Source organism: Bos javanicus, chromosome 22, assembly GCF_032452875.1.
Source record: "Bos javanicus breed banteng chromosome 22, ARS-OSU_banteng_1.0, whole genome shotgun sequence".
Lineage (NCBI taxonomy): Eukaryota > Metazoa > Chordata > Mammalia > Artiodactyla > Bovidae > Bos > Bos javanicus.
In genome coordinates this window covers 58823525-58841449 of record NC_083889.1, presented here as the reverse complement: position 1 = coordinate 58841449, position 17925 = coordinate 58823525, and the positions used below count along the sequence as shown (strand labels likewise).

Sequence of the window (17925 nt, the reverse complement as noted above, 5' to 3'; positions counted from 1 at the left end):
GGTGGGCAGGGGCCCTGGGTGAGATCCAGTGTGGGCACCATGCCCGTCTCCAGGAAGGCAGGCACTCCCACCAGGTGTGCCAGACAAGGGGGCCACGGCGGGGCTCCCCTCCACCCCTACTCAGAAGAGTCTGCGGAAGCGGTGACTCTGAGCCCAGGCCTCGGCTCCGCAGGGTGGGGTGCAGGGTGTCAGCACAGCCAGGGTTCGGCCTTGTTCAGGGGAGGGTCTCGGAGGGGGCAAGATGGGCCACGGGGCACCAGGCTGGGAACCTGCCGCAGGGACGGAGGCTTGGACAGGGAGCCCCTGGCCGCACTCGCTTGCTGGGAGCACCCTGAGACCCCAGCTTCCGTGACCCTGAGTCTCCCACCAGGACTCTCTTGCTGAGGCAGACACTGGCCAGGGGTCCGGGGCCACCAGCCAGGGCGCATCCAGCCTCCCTGGCTGCTGGGCATGGGCTGAAGCCTTGCCACTTGGCTGGGAGCCTGGCCAGACCTGTGGCCTTGGGTGTGGAGTCTGGGAGCGCCGTCCTGACACCCCGGACCTGGTTTGCTGACGGTCACGGGGCAGAGATGCCTCAGTCCAGACCAGCTGGGGTGGGGGTCAGACCGTGGGGCACCCCTCTTCAGACACTCCTCCTCGAGTCTGCCTGGGGACCTGTTGCTACAGCTCCCATTTTACAGACGTGGAAACCGAGGCTGAGACAGGCTGAGACCTGCCTGAGGCCGCCCAGCTGGCGAGCAGCCCCACCTCGATCCTGACCTGGGTCCCCCGCCCTCTGCTCCAGGGTCTCCACCATCTGCAGCCGTTAGGCAGCTGACCCCAACCAGGACATCCTGACCCCACTCGCCCTCCACATCTGAGGGCGGGCCTCCACTGGCGGGGCGGTGGTGTTCCATCAGATCCCCAGAAAACAAGCCAACTCACCCCCAAATCCACCATTTTATACCCTTTTCAAATAAGTAATGCGTGGTGATCCAGGGGTGAAAAATCCGCTTGCCACTGCAGTGGACGCGGTTCAAGCCCTGGTCCAGGAACTAAGATCCCACAAGCCGCGGGGCAGCTAGGCCACAGTGAAGACACAGCACAGCCAAAAATAAATGAAAGAGTAGGGCACTCTCGTGGCTCAGAAACACAACACAGAAAGATAGCCAGAGGAAAGTCCCCCTTCCAAAGGTCCCGCATCCACCTGCCTCCCAGGGAGGCTTCTGCCCCTCAGGGAGTGCCCGCCACGAGCTGCCGGGCCTCCCCACAGAAATTCCTAGTGCAAACACAAGCAGTCAGGAACACGGTGAAGTCTGACTCAGGGGAAGGGCGGCCCCCGGGGCCACAGCCCCTCTGGGTGTGGGGTGAAGGGCAGCCCCCGCTGCACGGCAGGGCGAGGCTGGAGGACCCTGCCGGGGCAGAGGGCACAGTGGACGCCACCCGCTGTCCTGGCCAAGCTGGCGTGGACTGTGAAGGGGCCACCTCCCTTCCGGGTAAACCTGCAGCCTGCTGGACAGCACGCCCAGCACCAAGCCACTCTCAGAGCCGCACTGACCTCACACGGCCAGACACACACGAGACGCCTCTCGGCCTAGGTGACGGCACTGTGAACCAGCTCTGCTGTTGTTTAGGCACTAAGTCGTGCCTGACGCTTCGGGAGCCCCTGGACTCTGGCCCGCCAGGCCCCTCTGTCCATGGGATTCTCCAGGCAAGAACACTGGAGTGGGTTGCCATTTCCTCCTCCAGGGGATCTTCCCAACCCAGGAATCGAATCTGTATCACCTACTTGCAGATGGATTCTTTACCACCGAGCCACCTGGGAAGCCCATTAAAAATCAACGATATTTCAATTTTCAAAAACAGACAGCTCCCAACCATCACACACACACACACGTGTGCACGGCACATATGTGTACACAGACCCTCCCGTGACCGGCCGGGAGCTCCCGGCTGGTCTCAGGGTCACGACGAGCAGGGATGTGTCCCCAAGGCCTGCGCTGGACACCCACGGTCAACGAGACTCTGCCATGGTCTTTCCGTTTGCATTTGCCTCCCTTCCTGTAAGCGAGCTGTGTTAATGTACCTTAGCTGAATGAAAATTAAAAACGAAGAATATTTCTAGAACCCACTGGATCTGGGTGTTTCCAGGTAAACCTCACCACGAAATGAAGGCGGGGGTGGGGTGGGGGTGGGGGCGCCTGTGCTGAGTCCGGGCACCGGGCCACCTGGGCCCGTCCTTCCAGACACCTCGGGGCAGTGCTGTTAGCAGCTGGCATCCACCCTGCAGAGGAGCAAGCTGGGCGCCCTGACTGTGGGGCGGATGGATGGGGTGGTGGGTGGGGAGGGGAGGGGACGGGGGCTGGGTTCACACAGCTGCCCGGGGACCTCACCCGCAGCAGCTGGAGGCAGACCCCAGCTCGGGGCAGGGGGACGCTTTCTCCAGGGCTGCAGAAGGACCTGAAGCCTTAGTGAGTGCCTGCAGGCAGGGTCGTGGGGCAGGCAGCCCCCAGACCCCCAGCCGGGCTGGTGCCTGGACACTCGGGGAGCCCTAACCCACCCCGGTCTGTTCACCGGGAGGAGGAGAGGTCAGCCTGAGGGCTGCGGAGTGGGGGCGCCTGTTCCAGGGGCTCTGAGGTGCCGAGACGCCCGGTCCCCACATGTCTGTCTGTGCTCGGGATGCGGAGAGCTCTCCTGGTGGATGGCCGAGCCTGGGCGGGAGGCCTCGGTGCCCTCAGCCCATGGGGCGGCTGCAGCTGCGGAGCAGAGGACGTGTCTTTAGCCAGCTGGCGGGCTGAGCCCCAGGGGCGCAGGGCCCAGTGGGTGGATGGGGTGGCATCCTGGGGGCCGTCGCAGCCTCTGACCTCCCCTGTGGTCTGCACACACACCAAGCTGGTGGCCCCCCGTTCTGTGGTTCCTCTCGGGGAGCTCCCACACCAGGGGGGCCCGTCTTTGTGGTGGCAGGGCCAACCCACCCTGACCCCCAAGCCAGGGCCGGGGCTCCATGGACTGCAACGCCTTCCTCACCCCACTGCTCCTGGCCCGGGCCAACCTGCAGCGGGCACCCCGGGCACTGTGCTCCGTCAGCCGCTCAGACTCCCCCAGCTTTTTCCATTGCCCCCGCCTCACCCAGCCTGGGCCCAGCGAGGGGGCACCTTCCAGACAGGCTTTTGGATGAAATGAGGAGAAAAACAAACTTAAGGCTGAAGACGACAACGCGGGGCGTCCCTCACTCACGGACGCTGCAGCTGCCACGCCCTCACCGAGGCCCGGCCCGGGGGCACCCAGCGGCAGGCCAGGCGGACCCACGCTGGCGACAGCCTGGTGGGAAAGCTGGGTCTAGAAGGACAAAGGTGGGCAGTAGCCGGCGTGTAAACAGAGGGGGTGACTGAGAGGGTGGGGAGGCAGCGGGGGCGGGAACCCCAAGATCTGGGGTGAGAGGGACGGATGCGGCCACTGGGGAGGGTCACAGCCCCGCTGTCCCCAAGCCCAGCTCCAGCCCCGCCTTCCACTGGCCACCCTGCGGACCGCCCGCCCTCTCTGCCATCCTGCGCCTTCTGCACCTGGGGGTCCCGGCCAGGACACCTGGCCACGGGCTGACGGCTGGCCAGGGCATGTGTCTGGAACAAAGGCAGGATGGAGGCGAGGCTGCTGGGGGGCACAAGGCTGCCCACGGGCTCTGGCGGTGGGAGGCTGCTGAGGCCAGGACAGAGGGGCACCCAAGGACTGAGACATGTCAGTGGAACCCGGGACCAGCTTCGCCCAGGGCTCTGCGGGGAGCTGCGTGCTCCCCCAGTCTCAGCCTTCCCACCCGTGGACAGGCCCCGGGTCCTGCTCAGCCTCCAGGGCAACTGGGAGCCGCAGCTGACCAGCGTGGGGGTGCGAACTACTCCCCCATCAGCGCCCCCACCCTGGGGGGACACCGCCCTTACCCCAGCACCCACACGCTCCCTGCGTCCATCAGGGGCGGGGAACAGCCCAACTCACAGACGGGACACAGGGCTCAGCCGCCCCCCAGGAGGCTCAGCACGGTCTGGGGAGGGTACCCCTCCCGCAGGTGCTGGTGGAAGGATGGGACATGGATCTGAAACAGATGGTGAGTTTCCCTGGATAACACACACTGCCCCAGGCCGCTTTCGGGCTTTTGAAAAATGTTGAGTATATACCACTGGGGAGAGAGGGAAGGTGCAGTAACAGGGGCAAAGATTCGCATTTATAGGTCAGGTCCCAGCTGGCTAAGCAAGAGGGAGATGGGAAAGACTCGAGGTCAGGGCGGGGGGGTCGTCAGCCAGATCCCTAGCGTCGGGGTCCTGTGGATTTACCCAACACGAGCAGCCACAATCCCTCTCCTCCCCGCCGCTGAGAGCGGAACTCGCGTCCGTGATTCCAGGCTGTGTGCTGGGGCCAGGGGCCGGCCGCCCGGACGAGCACTTGTCTTGCACGCACCCAGCTGAGTGCATCGCCTGGCGCTGAGCTGAGGCCACCAGCTCGGCGCGCTGCCCTCTGACCCCAAGCATGGCCGGTGGGCTGTCTCCAGCCTTGGTTTACTGCCCACCCCCGCCCAGAAACACACATCCAAACCCCATCCTGAACACACAGTGCAGTGGCTGAGACGGAGCTGACCCCGTCCGCCCAGCTCCAGGCCTGGCCGATCACTGCATAGCCAACCTCCTCTGGGCATGGGGGTCTCAGGAAGGCCATGAACCCTGCGGCTGACCAGCGGGACCAGAGGGGTCCTGAGAACACACCCCAGGAGGAAGGCAAGGAGGAGATGGCAATGAGTGTCGGAGCCCCCAGACTCCCAGCCACACCGAAGCCTGACCCCGGGCTGGTCACCGACAGTGGCCATTAAAACCCCTTCTGACTTGGGTTTCTGACCTTTGCAACCCGGAGACTTCTGGTTTACACTCCCTCTGCCCCCCTGGTTCCCTTACCCTCCCCAGGACCGTGTCTCTGAGGTCCCAGCCTGTCCTGTGTTCAGAGTCCAGGGGAGGAAGGGGCCGAAGATATGTATAAGTATGGATCCGCCCTGCACTTCACTGCATCACTGAGTCCTTATCGCCACCCTGCAAAGTTGCAATGATTGGCTCCACGGTACAGAGAAAAGCCCCGAGGCTCAGAGAGGTGACATTGTCTGCCACGAGCCACACAGCCTCTGGGCGGCAGATAAGGGGTCCATCCGGAAGCTCCTAAGGCAGAGGGAGATACTGGAAATCAGCCTGATCATCTCAGTGCCTCGGCCCCCACTTCTCCTGGGCCCAGCCAGTTTTGGGGGGCTCCTCCGAGTTGCCTTGATCACTCAGCAGCCCCAGAGCTGGTCAGGGACTGAAGCCAGGCCAAGGATGGGGGATCGGAGGGACTCGGGGACGCCTGTGGCTGTGGCCCCTGGACCAGAATCGGAAATGGAGCAAATTTGAGCAGATGCTCGGTTATCCCGGCCCAGCAAGCCCTGCAAGAGCCAGGCTGACGACAAATACATCCCTTCCCTCATCAGCCATTCCAGACAGACGCAGGGACCGTGTTGACAAGGGGCAAAACCGACGAGGCCAGTATATCTTGCAATTAGCCACATTCCAACCGCCGCGCGCAGAGCCGGGGGCTGTTCCCACGGGACCCTCTCCCGGGGACCCCATGGGGTCAGGCGCGCCCAGGATGGGGATCACAGGGCATCTCAGGCCCCTGGAGCTCGGGTCCCCAGCTCTTCGCCGGGGCGTGGGATAAACAGGAGGGAAGGCCAGGCCCCTCACCGGGTCCGTCTGGGGAGCCTGGCCTTCAGATCCGGGGGGCCTGAGCCGGCACCCCACCCGGGCTGGCTTCTGCCCCGCGGTCCCCAGCCCCACCAGCTCCACCCCATCTGCCCTGCAATCCGTGCCGCCGCCACGTGACAGAAGCCGGCCCGCCGCGCAGCCCGTGTGCAGGAAGACAGACGCGACAAAGCCCTCGCTCCCCTCACCTATGAGTCCTGGTGGGCTGCGCTCACTTTAGCCTCCAAGGTGGCCCTGGGGGGACGGCCAGTGTCTGAAGATGGCCCTGGGGGGACGGCCAGTGTCTGTCCCAGCTCCTGGACCCGGGACCGCGGGTGGGAGAGCCACGCCCGCACAAACACTGCGCTGCTGCCCCGGGCAGGCCTGCAGGCCCCGGAGAGCCCGGGGGTGGGCCGGCAGGCGGGGTCCCGGCTCCGAGTCGGGTCTGCAGAGGGTGGACGAGACCCTGCTCCGAGGTCTCCAACTCAGCGCCGGAGGCCAACCAGTCCTCAGCTGGCAGCTCAAGCATGGAGGCCGGTGGGTTTCAGCCTGGGGCACCAGGGATCCCTGTCAGGGAGGCCTCGCACAGAGGGGCTGAGGCGCGGTGGGCAGTGGTCACTGGCCTCCTGCCCCACAGTCGCCAAGTGTCCGGCTCATCAGACCCACCACCTGCCCCCAGCCTTTGCTTTCAATGAAACTTTGACATGCAGGCTCACGACAAGACGCACAGAAATTCCGTCCCCAGAGTCCTCGTCCGCCCCGCACCGTCCTTAGCACCCAAACCTGTGCTGCACCTTCTCTGGTCCCAAACGACGTCCATAAGTCATGTTATCTCTCTCCACACATGTTATGAGACAAAAATCAACAGACGGCCTCAGCTGTGGCAGCACAGGGAAGACAGGGAAGCAGGTCACGAGGCGGCCGGCCCGTCCATGGCGGGTGCGTGGGGATGAGGTCAGTCTCCCGCCCCCAAGGTGACAGCGGCTAGGATCCCAGGTGGACGCACGGCCTGGCTCCCGACCCGGGGGCCACGAGAGACGCCACCCTTGGTGACACGAGGCTCTGCAAGGCGGCAGCTCTTGGCAGACCTCCAGATGTATCTGCATCGGATCTTCCCGTGACTGTGAGGAGAGCAGTCACATTCCTGGAAAAGCCGCTGGATGTGACATGACGGCCACGGGAACGCGTCCAGTGGCAGAGGCATCTCGTGGAGTGAGGGCTGGGCCCAGGTCACTTCCCCGAGGGTCTGGGGAGAGCCTCGTGGGTCTCGGCCATGCAGGCCCGGCCCCCACACTGTAGGGAGTGGGCTTCCCCGGCCCGCTGCCCAGACACCTCTCCCCGTGTCTGCCCCGAAGGCCACCCACGCGTCCGGCCGCCCCTGCTGAAAGCCCAGGGCACACCGTCCACCCCATGGTGGCGGCTCCACCTGCGTCCGCCTCCTTTTGGGCAGGGTTGCTGTCCCCAGGCCCCGTGCTGGACAGGAGCTCACAAAGGTGCCCACGCAACTGATCTGGATGGCCGGCTGGCCCAGGACACACGGGCGGCTGGGAGGCCTGTGGGATCGGAACCTCGGGTGCCCAGGCCCAGTCCTTCCCACGTCCCCACTCCTGCCGTGGCTTTGTTTCCCCCACGGAGGCCACTCTGCCAGCCACCGGTCAGGGTCTCCCACCAGAGGGAGAATGTCGCCTCCTTCACGGGCTGGATGGTCACCCCACCCCCTCAGGGAGCCCCAAATCCGGAACTGAAGAGCCGAGACTGGGAACTCTGCTCGGTGTACCTGGCCGCATGGCAGAGCCTCTTCAGTACTGGAGCGCTTCCATCCGTGCACAGCACTTCCCCAGGGAGACCCCACGAAGCCGGACTCGGCGGTGGCCTCGGGGCCGAGGAGCCGGAGAGGGGCTGGCCTTGCAGGGTGTGTGGACGGCGCTGCACCACGCCAGTGAATCGTCTCTCGGTTACAGGAGTGAACAAGGCACATCCAGGAAAGACGGAAGCAGGGGTTACCGGTGTGAGTTAAAACTTCTGAGCACGCACCGTGTGCCAGGCACCCCCAAGGACCCAACGCTCTGGGCTACTGACGAGCTGGAGGACTGGGCTCTGGCGGGAGGCCTGAGCCCCGCGTCCCTCCCGCCCACCCTGATCTGGGACAGAAGCTCCCACAAAGGCAGCAGGGCGTCGGCAGGCGTCCAGCGGGCCCAGGCCCCCCAGGCAACGTCGGGGGTCCTCGGGGCCGCGTGGTCCGACGGCAGAGAAGGAGGCTGAACCTCACCACTCCCAGCTGCCTTTATTCAAGAAGGAGTGAATCAAAAGCACCGCGAGGTGCCACTTCACACGACGAGAATTCCTATTACAAAAACAAACCACCAAAAGTCAAAATGGCAAGTGTGCGCAAAGATGTGGATCCGTGTGCAGTGCTGGTGGGAATGTAAAATGGTGCAGCTGTGGTGGAAAAACAGCAAGGAGGTCCCTCCAAAAAAAGTGAACAGTTTCCGGAGGATCCGGGATTCCACTTCTGGGCATACACACAGAGGAGCTGAGAGCAGGGTCTCAGGGACGCACTGGCATCCCCACATTCACACCAGCGCTACTCACAGCAGCCAAAAGCGGAAGGAAACAGGTGTCCAGAGACAGACGAACGGATCAACAAAGTGCGGTCCAGACGCACAATGGAGTATTTCAGCCTTAAAAGGAAGGAAATCCTGACACAGTGCAAACATGGATGGACCTTGAAAACGTGCTCAGCGAAGTAACCACAGAAAGACAGACGCTACAGGGTTCCACTTACACGCGTCCTCAGAGCGGCTGCATCCAGAGACAGCAGGTAGGATGGTGGGTGCCCGGGGTTGGGGCAGGGAAGGGGAGTGAGTGTTTTACGGGCACCGAGTCTCGGTCTGGGAAGATGAGAAGGTTCTGGAGACGGATGGTGGTGACGGTCGTGAAACACTGTGAACGTTCTTACTACCGTGAACTGCCCACTTACAGACGGCTGAGCCGGCCATTCTTCTGTTACGTGTGTGTTACCACAATTTTAAAACAGAAGGTTATAGATGACCTGCCTGGGCCTACACAGACGCCGGGCCTCGCCTGGAAGGCTCCCAGGCCCCGGGTGCCGACAGAGGGACTGCCCTGTGCAGAGGGACCGGGGCCCAGGGCTCCCCTGGGCAGACGGGAGGACCAGGGCCCAGGGCTCCCCTGGGCAGTTGAGAGAGGGGCACGACTGGATCTCAGGGTCCAAGGGGTGGGGAGAAAGGGCACCCCCTGGCAGGGGGCCAGCAGAGGGGCTCCCCACAGGGCAAGCAGGACTCGGCGTATCTGCTGTGTGTCCGGGGGATGATGAGCCCCCGGGGACCACAAGCCATGCATGGAACGGGACGTGTGTGAAAGAGCTAGAATGTCTAAGCTCAGCGTCCTGCTCGGGCAGCCCCAGGGAGGGCCAGGGCCTCAGAGACCGAGGGCTGGGGGTGGACGGAGGGGAGAGACAGCAGGAGCCAGTGGGCAGCTGGGCGGCAGGGCGAGGGGCAGACTCAGGCCCCCGGAAAAGCAGCAGGCCCTGGGAAGGGCCGCCCGCCAGGACGCGCCCCAGCCCAGCCCTGGCTGGGTGTGTCCCCCGTGGCCAGCCAGGGGTCCTGTGCAGGCCTCTGGGCTCCAGACCTGACTGGAGGTTGGAGTCAGATAAGAGGTGGGGAGAGGAAGGGTCTCTCCTACCTGGGCACAGAGCTGCCTGCAGACCACAGCCTGGCGCTTCCCCAGGGCCACCCTGGCCCCCGGCCAGCCCCAAGCAGACTGGCAGGAGTGGCTCCTGATGGCCTGGGCTGGGAACCTGCTGCCCTCTGGAGCGCGGGCGCCAGAAAGGATGGCTGAGAGCCCCGCCCACCCCCAACTTCCCTCCACGGTCCGGCGTGGGAACTGCAACCCCCACCGCGGATCAGAAGCCTCTGTGGGTCCCAAGGCCCCTGCTCGCAAGGGGGGCCCTTTCTGTGGGCAAGACGCCTTCTGTCCCGGCCCCGCCCGCATCTCCGGTCTCACCTCTCACCTCCTCTCGCTCACACTCGGGGCGTGGGGCGTGGGCCAGACACCATCACTTTCAGTAAAGCCGTCGGAACGTCACAGACTGGGGCTCTGTGGCCACCCGTCGGGGTCCAACCCCCAGCGCCACCCCTCCCGGGGTTATTCGGTGACTCGGCTGCACCGTCTGTACAGAGGGGACAGAGACAGCTCCACCCCCCAGGGTCACCGTGAAGGTCAATGAGCCAGTGCTTGCAGAAGGCTTGCGACCCTAGGCTCGAGGCCTGCACGCCTGGAGCGCCTCCCCTCCCTGATCAGCACCCCCTTCAGCCTCCAGCCGCTGTGGGACGTGGGAACCCTCCCCGTCTCTGGGCTGTCGTCCTGTCTGGCCCGTGGCTCTCTGCACTGACACCGTCTGTTCACGGCCTACAGGACCCCAGAAGCTGCGTCTCACTGGGCTCTGTACCCTCTTGCTTCCCAGGTGGCTCAGGGGTAAAGAGCCAGGTGGCCGACACAGGAGACACAGGACACCCGGATTCGATCCCCGGGTCGGGAAGATCCCCTGGAGGAGGGCATGGCAACCCACTCCAGTGTTCTTGCCTGGAGAATCCCAGGGACAAAGGAGCCTGGCGGGCTACAGCCCATGGGGTCACAAAGAGTATACAACACAACTGTACCCCTTAGCTTAGGGCAGTGCCGGGCACAGGGTCCATCATTCATTAATCAAAGAAGACTTCCCGAGCAATCACTATACACCCAACACTTTTCGAGGTGCAGGACACGCAACAGCTAACACACGGTCAGCCCCTCGGCCCTGGCGCAGCGGACACTCCAGCGGCCAGAATGGACCAACCAGCCTGTGAGGGGGACGCAGTGCAGGTCGGACAGAGGCAGTGCTGGGCGGGGAAGGCGCTGGGCAATGTTTTTAGGGTGGCACCTGCCATCTGGAGTTGGTGGCTCCAGGCAGAGTGAATGAATGAGTGAGCCGATGGGTAAATTACAAACGAGCACCCCCGCTCCCCAGCAGCCCCGAGGGTCTCGCACACCCACTGCAAACTCCTGCAGCCCGGCTTCCTGTGTTCACGGAGCAGGAAGTGACGTGCCGTGTAAGTGTAGTTACAGTCGGGAGGGGGCCGACCTTAATTAAGACGCTGTTAATTAAGCTTTCAGTGTAGGCCTGGGCTTGGTTGCTAGCAAAGTTGATTAAGGAACTGATGCTGGATGCTTCACGATTTCCCCATTTCATTAATAAATCTTCTCCTGCTCACCATGTTATCCACCATCCCGTCTACTTAGGGCCGGCTCCGTCTGTCAGAGTCCGGATGCCCAAGCTCTCTCTGTGGCCCAGGGGGTGGAGGGGAAGAGGCCACAGGACAGGGAGGCGGGGAAGGGGCCGGGGGCCAGGGCAGGGCTCCGCCTGCAGCAAGTCTGTCCAGGTCGGCCGTGTGTGCAGCGCACTGGGGGTGGGACGTGTGTGCAGAGCACGGGGCTAGAGGCCGCCACGAGACTTCAGTCTAGTGGTCTACCCTTCTCTGACCTCAGTCTCCTCCTCTGTAAAATGGGATCATGAACCCCCCATTTCACAGCACACACGGGTGAGAACCATGGAGGCGAGGGGTTTGAGAAGCCGCGAAGCCAAATAGCGCAGCCCTGACAGTGGCTGCGGTGGTCCTGGGCTGGGGCCTCCAGGCCCTGAAAGTCAAGCATCTAGAGACATTCCATCCCCCATGCTACAAGCCCAGGGATTGCGCTGCAGGTGCCAGCGGAGCCCTGGTTCTGGTCCGCAAGTCTTTCTGCAAAACAGGCCCCCCCACCCCGACTTCAGCCACCCCCTCCCCAGTCTCTCTGCAATCTCTGGTGCCCATGGGCTTGGAGGCGGCACGTGGGGGAAGCCTGGGTGTCCTGCTGGCAAACTGTGGGAGCCTGAAAGCCAGGGCGGTGAGGAAGGGCCCACGGTCATGGAGGGGGAGCCCAGCCTGCCCTCCCCACAGTCCAGCCCCCTCCCAGGCGAGTGGGGGAGATAGGCATGGTTGGCGAGCCCTGCTAGGGGCCGTGTGTTCCAGTGCTGGCTCCTGGGCTCCCAGCAGACAGAGCGAGTCTGTACTGGTAACGGGGAGGGGTCCTGGGACTGGAATGGCAGCTACGTGCTCACAAATCACAATCAGGCAGGACCCGGAGCGTTGCTGAGGGAAGAGGCCGCATCCGCGAACATCACCCACAGCTGAGCATCAAAATCACGTGGGGAGAACCGCAACGTTCCTGAGGCTGCACCCCTCCCAGGACCCAGAAGCCAGGACACGGGAGTCTTAAAGCATTCCCCAGTGATTCTAATGCAGAGCTGGGCTGAAACGCACCCCCCACCCCCGACACACACCTCGAGCCGGGGCACTCCAAGTTTCCTGGGGATTTGCTTAGCCTCAGTTGTCCCATCCCTAGAATGGGAGTCCAGAGGCTACTGCACAGATTCCACCTCAGAGACCTCCCTCCCCCGGGTTTCACAGCCCCTGAGACCAGAGAACTTCTCTGACCTCAGGCTCCCGGGCCCACAAAGAAGGCAGGAGAAAGGGGGAGTCTTGGGGGTCGGGGGGAGGCCTGTTCCCAGCGACAGCGGAGGCTCCGTGCCGGGGAAGGATTTATTATTTGTTTCCAAAAAAAGAAAAGCAGGGGCAGGGAGTGAGAACCCGGACTGACCGGCTCCCATCAGCAAACCAAGGCGTGGGCTTCTCCACTTAAAAGGCAAACGAGCATCACAGCAAACCACAGAGCCCGCCGCCTTCCTGGCCCCGGGGCCCCGCCTGGGCCTGCGGATAGCACAGCGGCAGGAGCGTCACCTCCTCTCGTCCAGCTCCGCGAGTGAGCGCGCCATCTGGCCCGGGTGGAGAGCAGTGGGAGCCGCTTCGCTCGGGCTCCAGGGGCCCTTGTCAAGGTGTAGGGGGGTCCGAGGCCTTGGAGTGCCCCAGGGGTCCCCCCACATGATGCTCCAGGAACCCCCCTACCCGGGCTTTCGAGTCCTGGGGACTGAGCCCAGCCTGAGGGCCCAGCTCTGCCCTCTGACCTCACAGGGTCTGAGGTCACTGCACAGCCCCCAAGTGCCCACGGCAGGAGGAGACTCACAGTCCCCAGTCCCAGAGGAGGGGTCCTGCAAGGCCAGAGACTCAGCTGCTGAACCCAGAATGCCGTAGAGCCCCAGAGAGCTGCGAGGGAAGCTGGCATCCTCATCCGACGTCCCAGGAGGCGCGGGCTCGGCTTTCCATAAATACCCGGACCCGTGATGTCACCGCCCCGTGCAGACGTTCACGGACTGCCACGGGCCCGGGGCCCAGCAGACAGGTGCTCTGCCGCTGGCCCACGGCAAGCCTGGGTGTTACGGGGTGACGATGGCAATCCCCGCTCAGGAGGGCAGGCTGGACCTTCACCCGTCCCCGGAGGGCACGACACCCTGTCCCACCCTGACCTTCCTGCCAACCTTGCATCAGCCACGGCAGAGCCGGGCACGAGAAGCCATTTCCAAATGGACACAGGAGGGCTGAACCAGACACCAACATGGTAGCAGCTGGTCTGGGGACCCCATACGTACATTTGGGGGGGCGATGCCCTCAGAGACAGGGAATTTCACAGCCCAACAGAGTCCTGCTAACAGCCTCCCCCACCCCTCCCACCCAATCATGACCACCGACAAACGTGTCCACTGCAGGGGACAAATGCTGGCATCTAAGCCTGGTGGCCAGCTCCCTCTGCAAGCCACCTGCACGGCAAAACCCCCCTCCCCCCAGAGGGCCCGGGCTCCAGCTCCCAGCTGGGCTGCGGCCCTTCTGGCCTCAAGTTCCAGGCATAAACCTGCCACAAATACTCACAAATAGCGTCTTCTGCACGCCATCCTGTCTGGAGGGGGTGGGCAGTTTTCCCTTCTCTCTCCCTCTCCAGCTGGGAAGGCTCTATGTGGTTAGAGGAGCAGAGCGATGCTCAGGCGAGAAGTGGAAGGGAATAAAATTAAATCGCGGGCGAGTCACATTCCCGGGGGTGGCGCACTCCTCCGCGGAGGCTGGGGCAGGAGCAGGGGGTGGCAGTCGCGGGCTCCGGAGGACCCAGGCACGCAGGGCTCACATGGTGCCCGGGAGCCTGCGAGGACGTCGGGTCACCGTGGTCGCCAGGCTGCGCGGGAGCCTGGCCTCGCGGCTACCTGGGACCACCTCGGGCTTGGGCCCTGCCGCACATCCGGGGTGGCGGGGCGCGTGGGTTGGGGAGGGCTGGTGAGGGGGGAACAGCATCCGGAGGAGGGGCCGGCGCAGAGGCTCCCCCGCGCCCCGGGAGCAACGTAGTGCGGGCCGAGCTGGACCAATCGCCGAGGCGCTCGTCGCCATGGCAACCGCAGCATCAGGCGCGGCTGCCCCGCGGCGCCCTCGCTGCAAAGTCACCCAGCAGGCGGAGAGCGCTCCAAACCTGGAAATCCGTTGCTAAAATGCACGCGCTGCTGCTTCCCGGGGTGGCTTCTCTCTGTCTTTGACCCGGAGACGTGCGAGTCACGGAGTGCACGGAGCTGGCGCCCTGGAGTCAGGCCGGCTGATTCCCAGACTGGCTCTGCCTCCCAAAGGCCCTGAGACCCTGGGCAAGCTGCTTCTCTCTGGGAGACTTGATCTACGCTGCTGTAAAATGGGATCATCACAGCCATGTCACGGGGTGCCAGGAGGGCTTACCACACAGAGCAGCCACCCCGGTGCATGGCTGGTTATCAATCGCCGGCCATATCCTGGGGGCGAATCTCTGCTCAACTGTGGGGTCCCCTCATTCATTCACCCACTCACTCATTCCAACAGCTCAGGGACTGGCAACCCAATGTGAATAAGGCCAAGTATCTGCCCTCATTCATTCATGAAAATGCCGTGCTTACATTCTAAGGAGGAAACAGGAAGTCAGCATGGTCAGCTATAATTTTGCATGGTAATAAGGATCAGGATAAAAATAAAGCAAAAGGCGGGAGGGAGAGGGAGGTGAGAGAAGGGAAGCCCACCCACATGGGGAGGGGGTGGTCAGAGAGGGCACGCGTGGGCTGAGACCCGTATGGTGGAGGATCTGGGGAGGAGCAACCAGGCAGAGGGAAGACCTACAGCCAGGGTCCTGAGGCAGAATGCTCTGTGTGTGTTTGAGAGCCACTGAGGAGGCCGGTGCGTGGCAGCAGGCGAGTCACCTCGCGGTGACGACGGGTGGTCGCTTCCATCGTCTCCCCACAGACACACTTTGGATCAGTCTGTTTCCTCATTCGTAAATCAGGAATTCCAAACCTACTTCATACGTGTATTGCAAGTGAAGTCGCTCAGTCGTGTCCGACTCTTTGTGACCCCACGGACTATACCGTCCCTGGAATTCTCCAGGCCAGAGTACTGGAGTGGGTAGCCTTTCCCTTCTCCAGGGGATCTTCCCAACCCGGGGATCGAACCCAGGTCTCCCACATTGCAGGCGGATTCTTTATCACTTGAGCCACCAGGCATATATATCTACATAGACACACGTAATAGATACACTTTATATATATAAGTTATTTACACATATATAATTTTTATGTGCATTATAATCCTTGTAACAACCTCAGTGAGATACAAGATTTTACAGAAGAGGAAACCAAAGCCAGAGGTTCAACACCCGCTGAGGGTCACACAGCTGGTGGGCGGCACACCAGGGCGGTCTGACTGCAGTCTTGGCTCTTCAGCAATTCCTAACTTCCTCGCTGGGTTGATCACATAAGAGAAGGGGTAGGAAGGCCCTGCCCCCTGGCTGACAGCTCAGAGGGCCGTTCTCTTCTTCCCAGTCTCTCTGGGCTCTCAGACCCGCTGGGTTTAGGGGCAGGGCGGCTGCTGCATCATTTTGTTGCGTTCCTTCCTTTACAATGGAGGAAACAGAACTCAGAGAGGGCAGGTGACCTGCCTGAAACCGCACAGCAGAAAGTGGCAGAGATGGGACCCAGTTCCGGCGGCAGGCCCTCACAGGGGGTCGGAGTAGAGACGGGGCTGGATGACGGTGGTGGAGGGCAGCTGGGACTGCTCGACGCTTCCTCAGCAGCACCTGGGAAGGACCCGTCTTACCCCAGCAGAGCCTTCCCTCCTGAGAGAAAGGCTGCCAGATAAGTGGGCTGACCTTGCCTTAGAGCCCGCCCACCTCTCCCCTCACTGGAGCTGCATGGAGTTTTAATCATGACCCCTAAATAACAGCAGCTGCAACTCAGGGCTCCATGAGGCTGGTTGTGCTCCAGTTCCGAGGTTCAGTGACTTCTCAGAGCCCTTCCCACCCCGAGGCAACTCACCTCCTCGCAGCGGTGCAGCCAAGACTCAACCTCCTCAGAGACGATGATCTTATCACGTCCATTTTCAAGAGGAGGAAACAGGCTCAGAGCGGCTGCAGGGGCAGGGGGCCGGGTTGGCCAGATGGCAGAGCTGGCCCCAGCGTCCCTTTCCTGGGTCTCCTGGGTCTCGGCCCTCGGAGCCTCCCTGGGGGTCACAATATCACCTGTACACCCATGGCTTTTGGACACGTCCTCCTCACAGACTTACACGTGTGTTTCTTATACGTTAGTCTGTTATTTCAAAAAGGGCAAACGAAGAAGACCCTGGAGTTCAGACACACGTTCCAAGACTGCAGGTGTTTATAAGCCACCTGGGGGGGCAGGGTGGGGCTGCTGGATGTCTGGTGGTCGGTGTCCAGCGCAGGGTCAGGTGCAAAGGACTCTCCAAAAATTGTGCAGCTGAGATCACAGCTCTGAACTCTCACTAGAGATGCGCAGGCTCGTCTTGCTGGGAAGTGACGCAGGTCACCGAGCAGGGCCCGTGATCAGAGGCGCAGTCGTGAGCGCCAGCTCTGCCTGCCTCACACCGAGCCTGCCCCTTCACCATCAGAGGGGGCTGTCACTCACTTTCTGGAGGTGGAGCCCGAGGTCACGAGCAGGCCCAAGGGCACACAGTCGGGAAGCAACGCTGCAGGACGAGGTTGTGGCGCTTTCCTGACCGAACCAGATGCCTGGGGTGGGGCGTGGGGGCCGCGGGCCTTTCCAAAGGCAGGCTCACCCCCCACCCCCCTGCAGGCCTGAGACTGGGGCACGTATTGGCGCTGGGACCACCCCTCACCCTAGCAGTCACCCACTCTCCTGGCTCACTCTGGAAATTCCTGCATGCATCCCCTGCCCCCATCAGGCCACTGAGGACCCCTGGAAGTGACCCATACGGGGAGAGAAAGCAGAGGCTCAAGGTGGCGGGGCGACGTTTCTCACACAGGACTCCCTGCCTCCACTGGAAAATTCCGCCCTGCAGGCGGACAGGCGCCTTCACACAGAGCATCCCGCCTGCTACTCCGGCCAGTGCCCATCTGTGTCCCGGAAAGGAGCACATGGCCTTTGGCAGAGAGGGCGGGAGCACGGAGCCAACCGATCCTCAGGTCACAGGACCTTCCAGGCCGGGGGTGGGGGTCCCAGCATCCTCCTTCCCACGGGGGCGGCACGGAGCCCCCACCCTGCTCTAACCGTGGAAATGCGGAACCATCTGCATTCTGACTTTCCAAATCTCAGAATCACAAATCCTTCAAGGTCTGGAATTGTTTTCCCCCTTCTCACTGAAGCATTACACTTTACAGAAGCAAAATCGTAACTGCACACATAACATCAAAGGCTCTTCTCTTTAAACAAAGCTCCCTGGACCGCTCCCCCAGTTTTCACTGCGCTCGGCTGTCTCCGCTGACCTCCCCGCTCTGCTGTGTTAGAACGGGCCCTTACGGAATGTTTTCTGTGTCTTTAGCTACCTACACAAGCCTACAGAAATAAACAAGGATCATGAAGACCCTAAAAAGCGGTATCGTGTTCAGTTAGGAAACAAAAATTGTGAACACCTCAAAAGGCGTAAAGACGCAGACGGTGAGTCTGACGTCAGTTTTCCTGCAGAGCCAGATACCCAACAAGTGGCAGGAAGGCTTGTGCCCGCGTCTAGGCTTTGCACAAACGAAACCATCCCAGGGGTCGCTACCCAGCACTCTCTATGCCACCGGGATGCGTGACGCTCAGAATGCGAATCCCGGAAGCCCTGGTCCACGAGCTGGGGCCTGTGCAGAGTCCCTGAACCACAGGCGTGGGCTTGGCTCTCGGTGCGGGGAGGGCCCCACCGGTTGTGGACAGCCCCTCACATCCCTGAACCGCCAGCTCCCCACGCACAGGGAGCAGAGG

The 17925-nt window shown here is 62.6% G+C and overlaps 1 protein-coding gene across 1 annotated transcript in view; it reads right to left on the bottom strand.

The window, feature by feature from the left end:
• Window positions 1-13920, bottom strand: part of IQSEC1 (IQ motif and Sec7 domain ArfGEF 1) — a 141340-nt gene extending 127420 nt beyond the window's left edge. Inside the window, exon 1 of the mRNA XM_061397251.1 lies at window positions 13583-13920. Coding sequence (XP_061253235.1) covers window positions 13583-13605 — 23 coding nt within the window. The 5' untranslated portion in view covers window positions 13606-13920. The remainder of the gene's footprint in view (window positions 1-13582) is intronic.
• Window positions 13921-17925: the final 4005 nt, after the last annotated feature.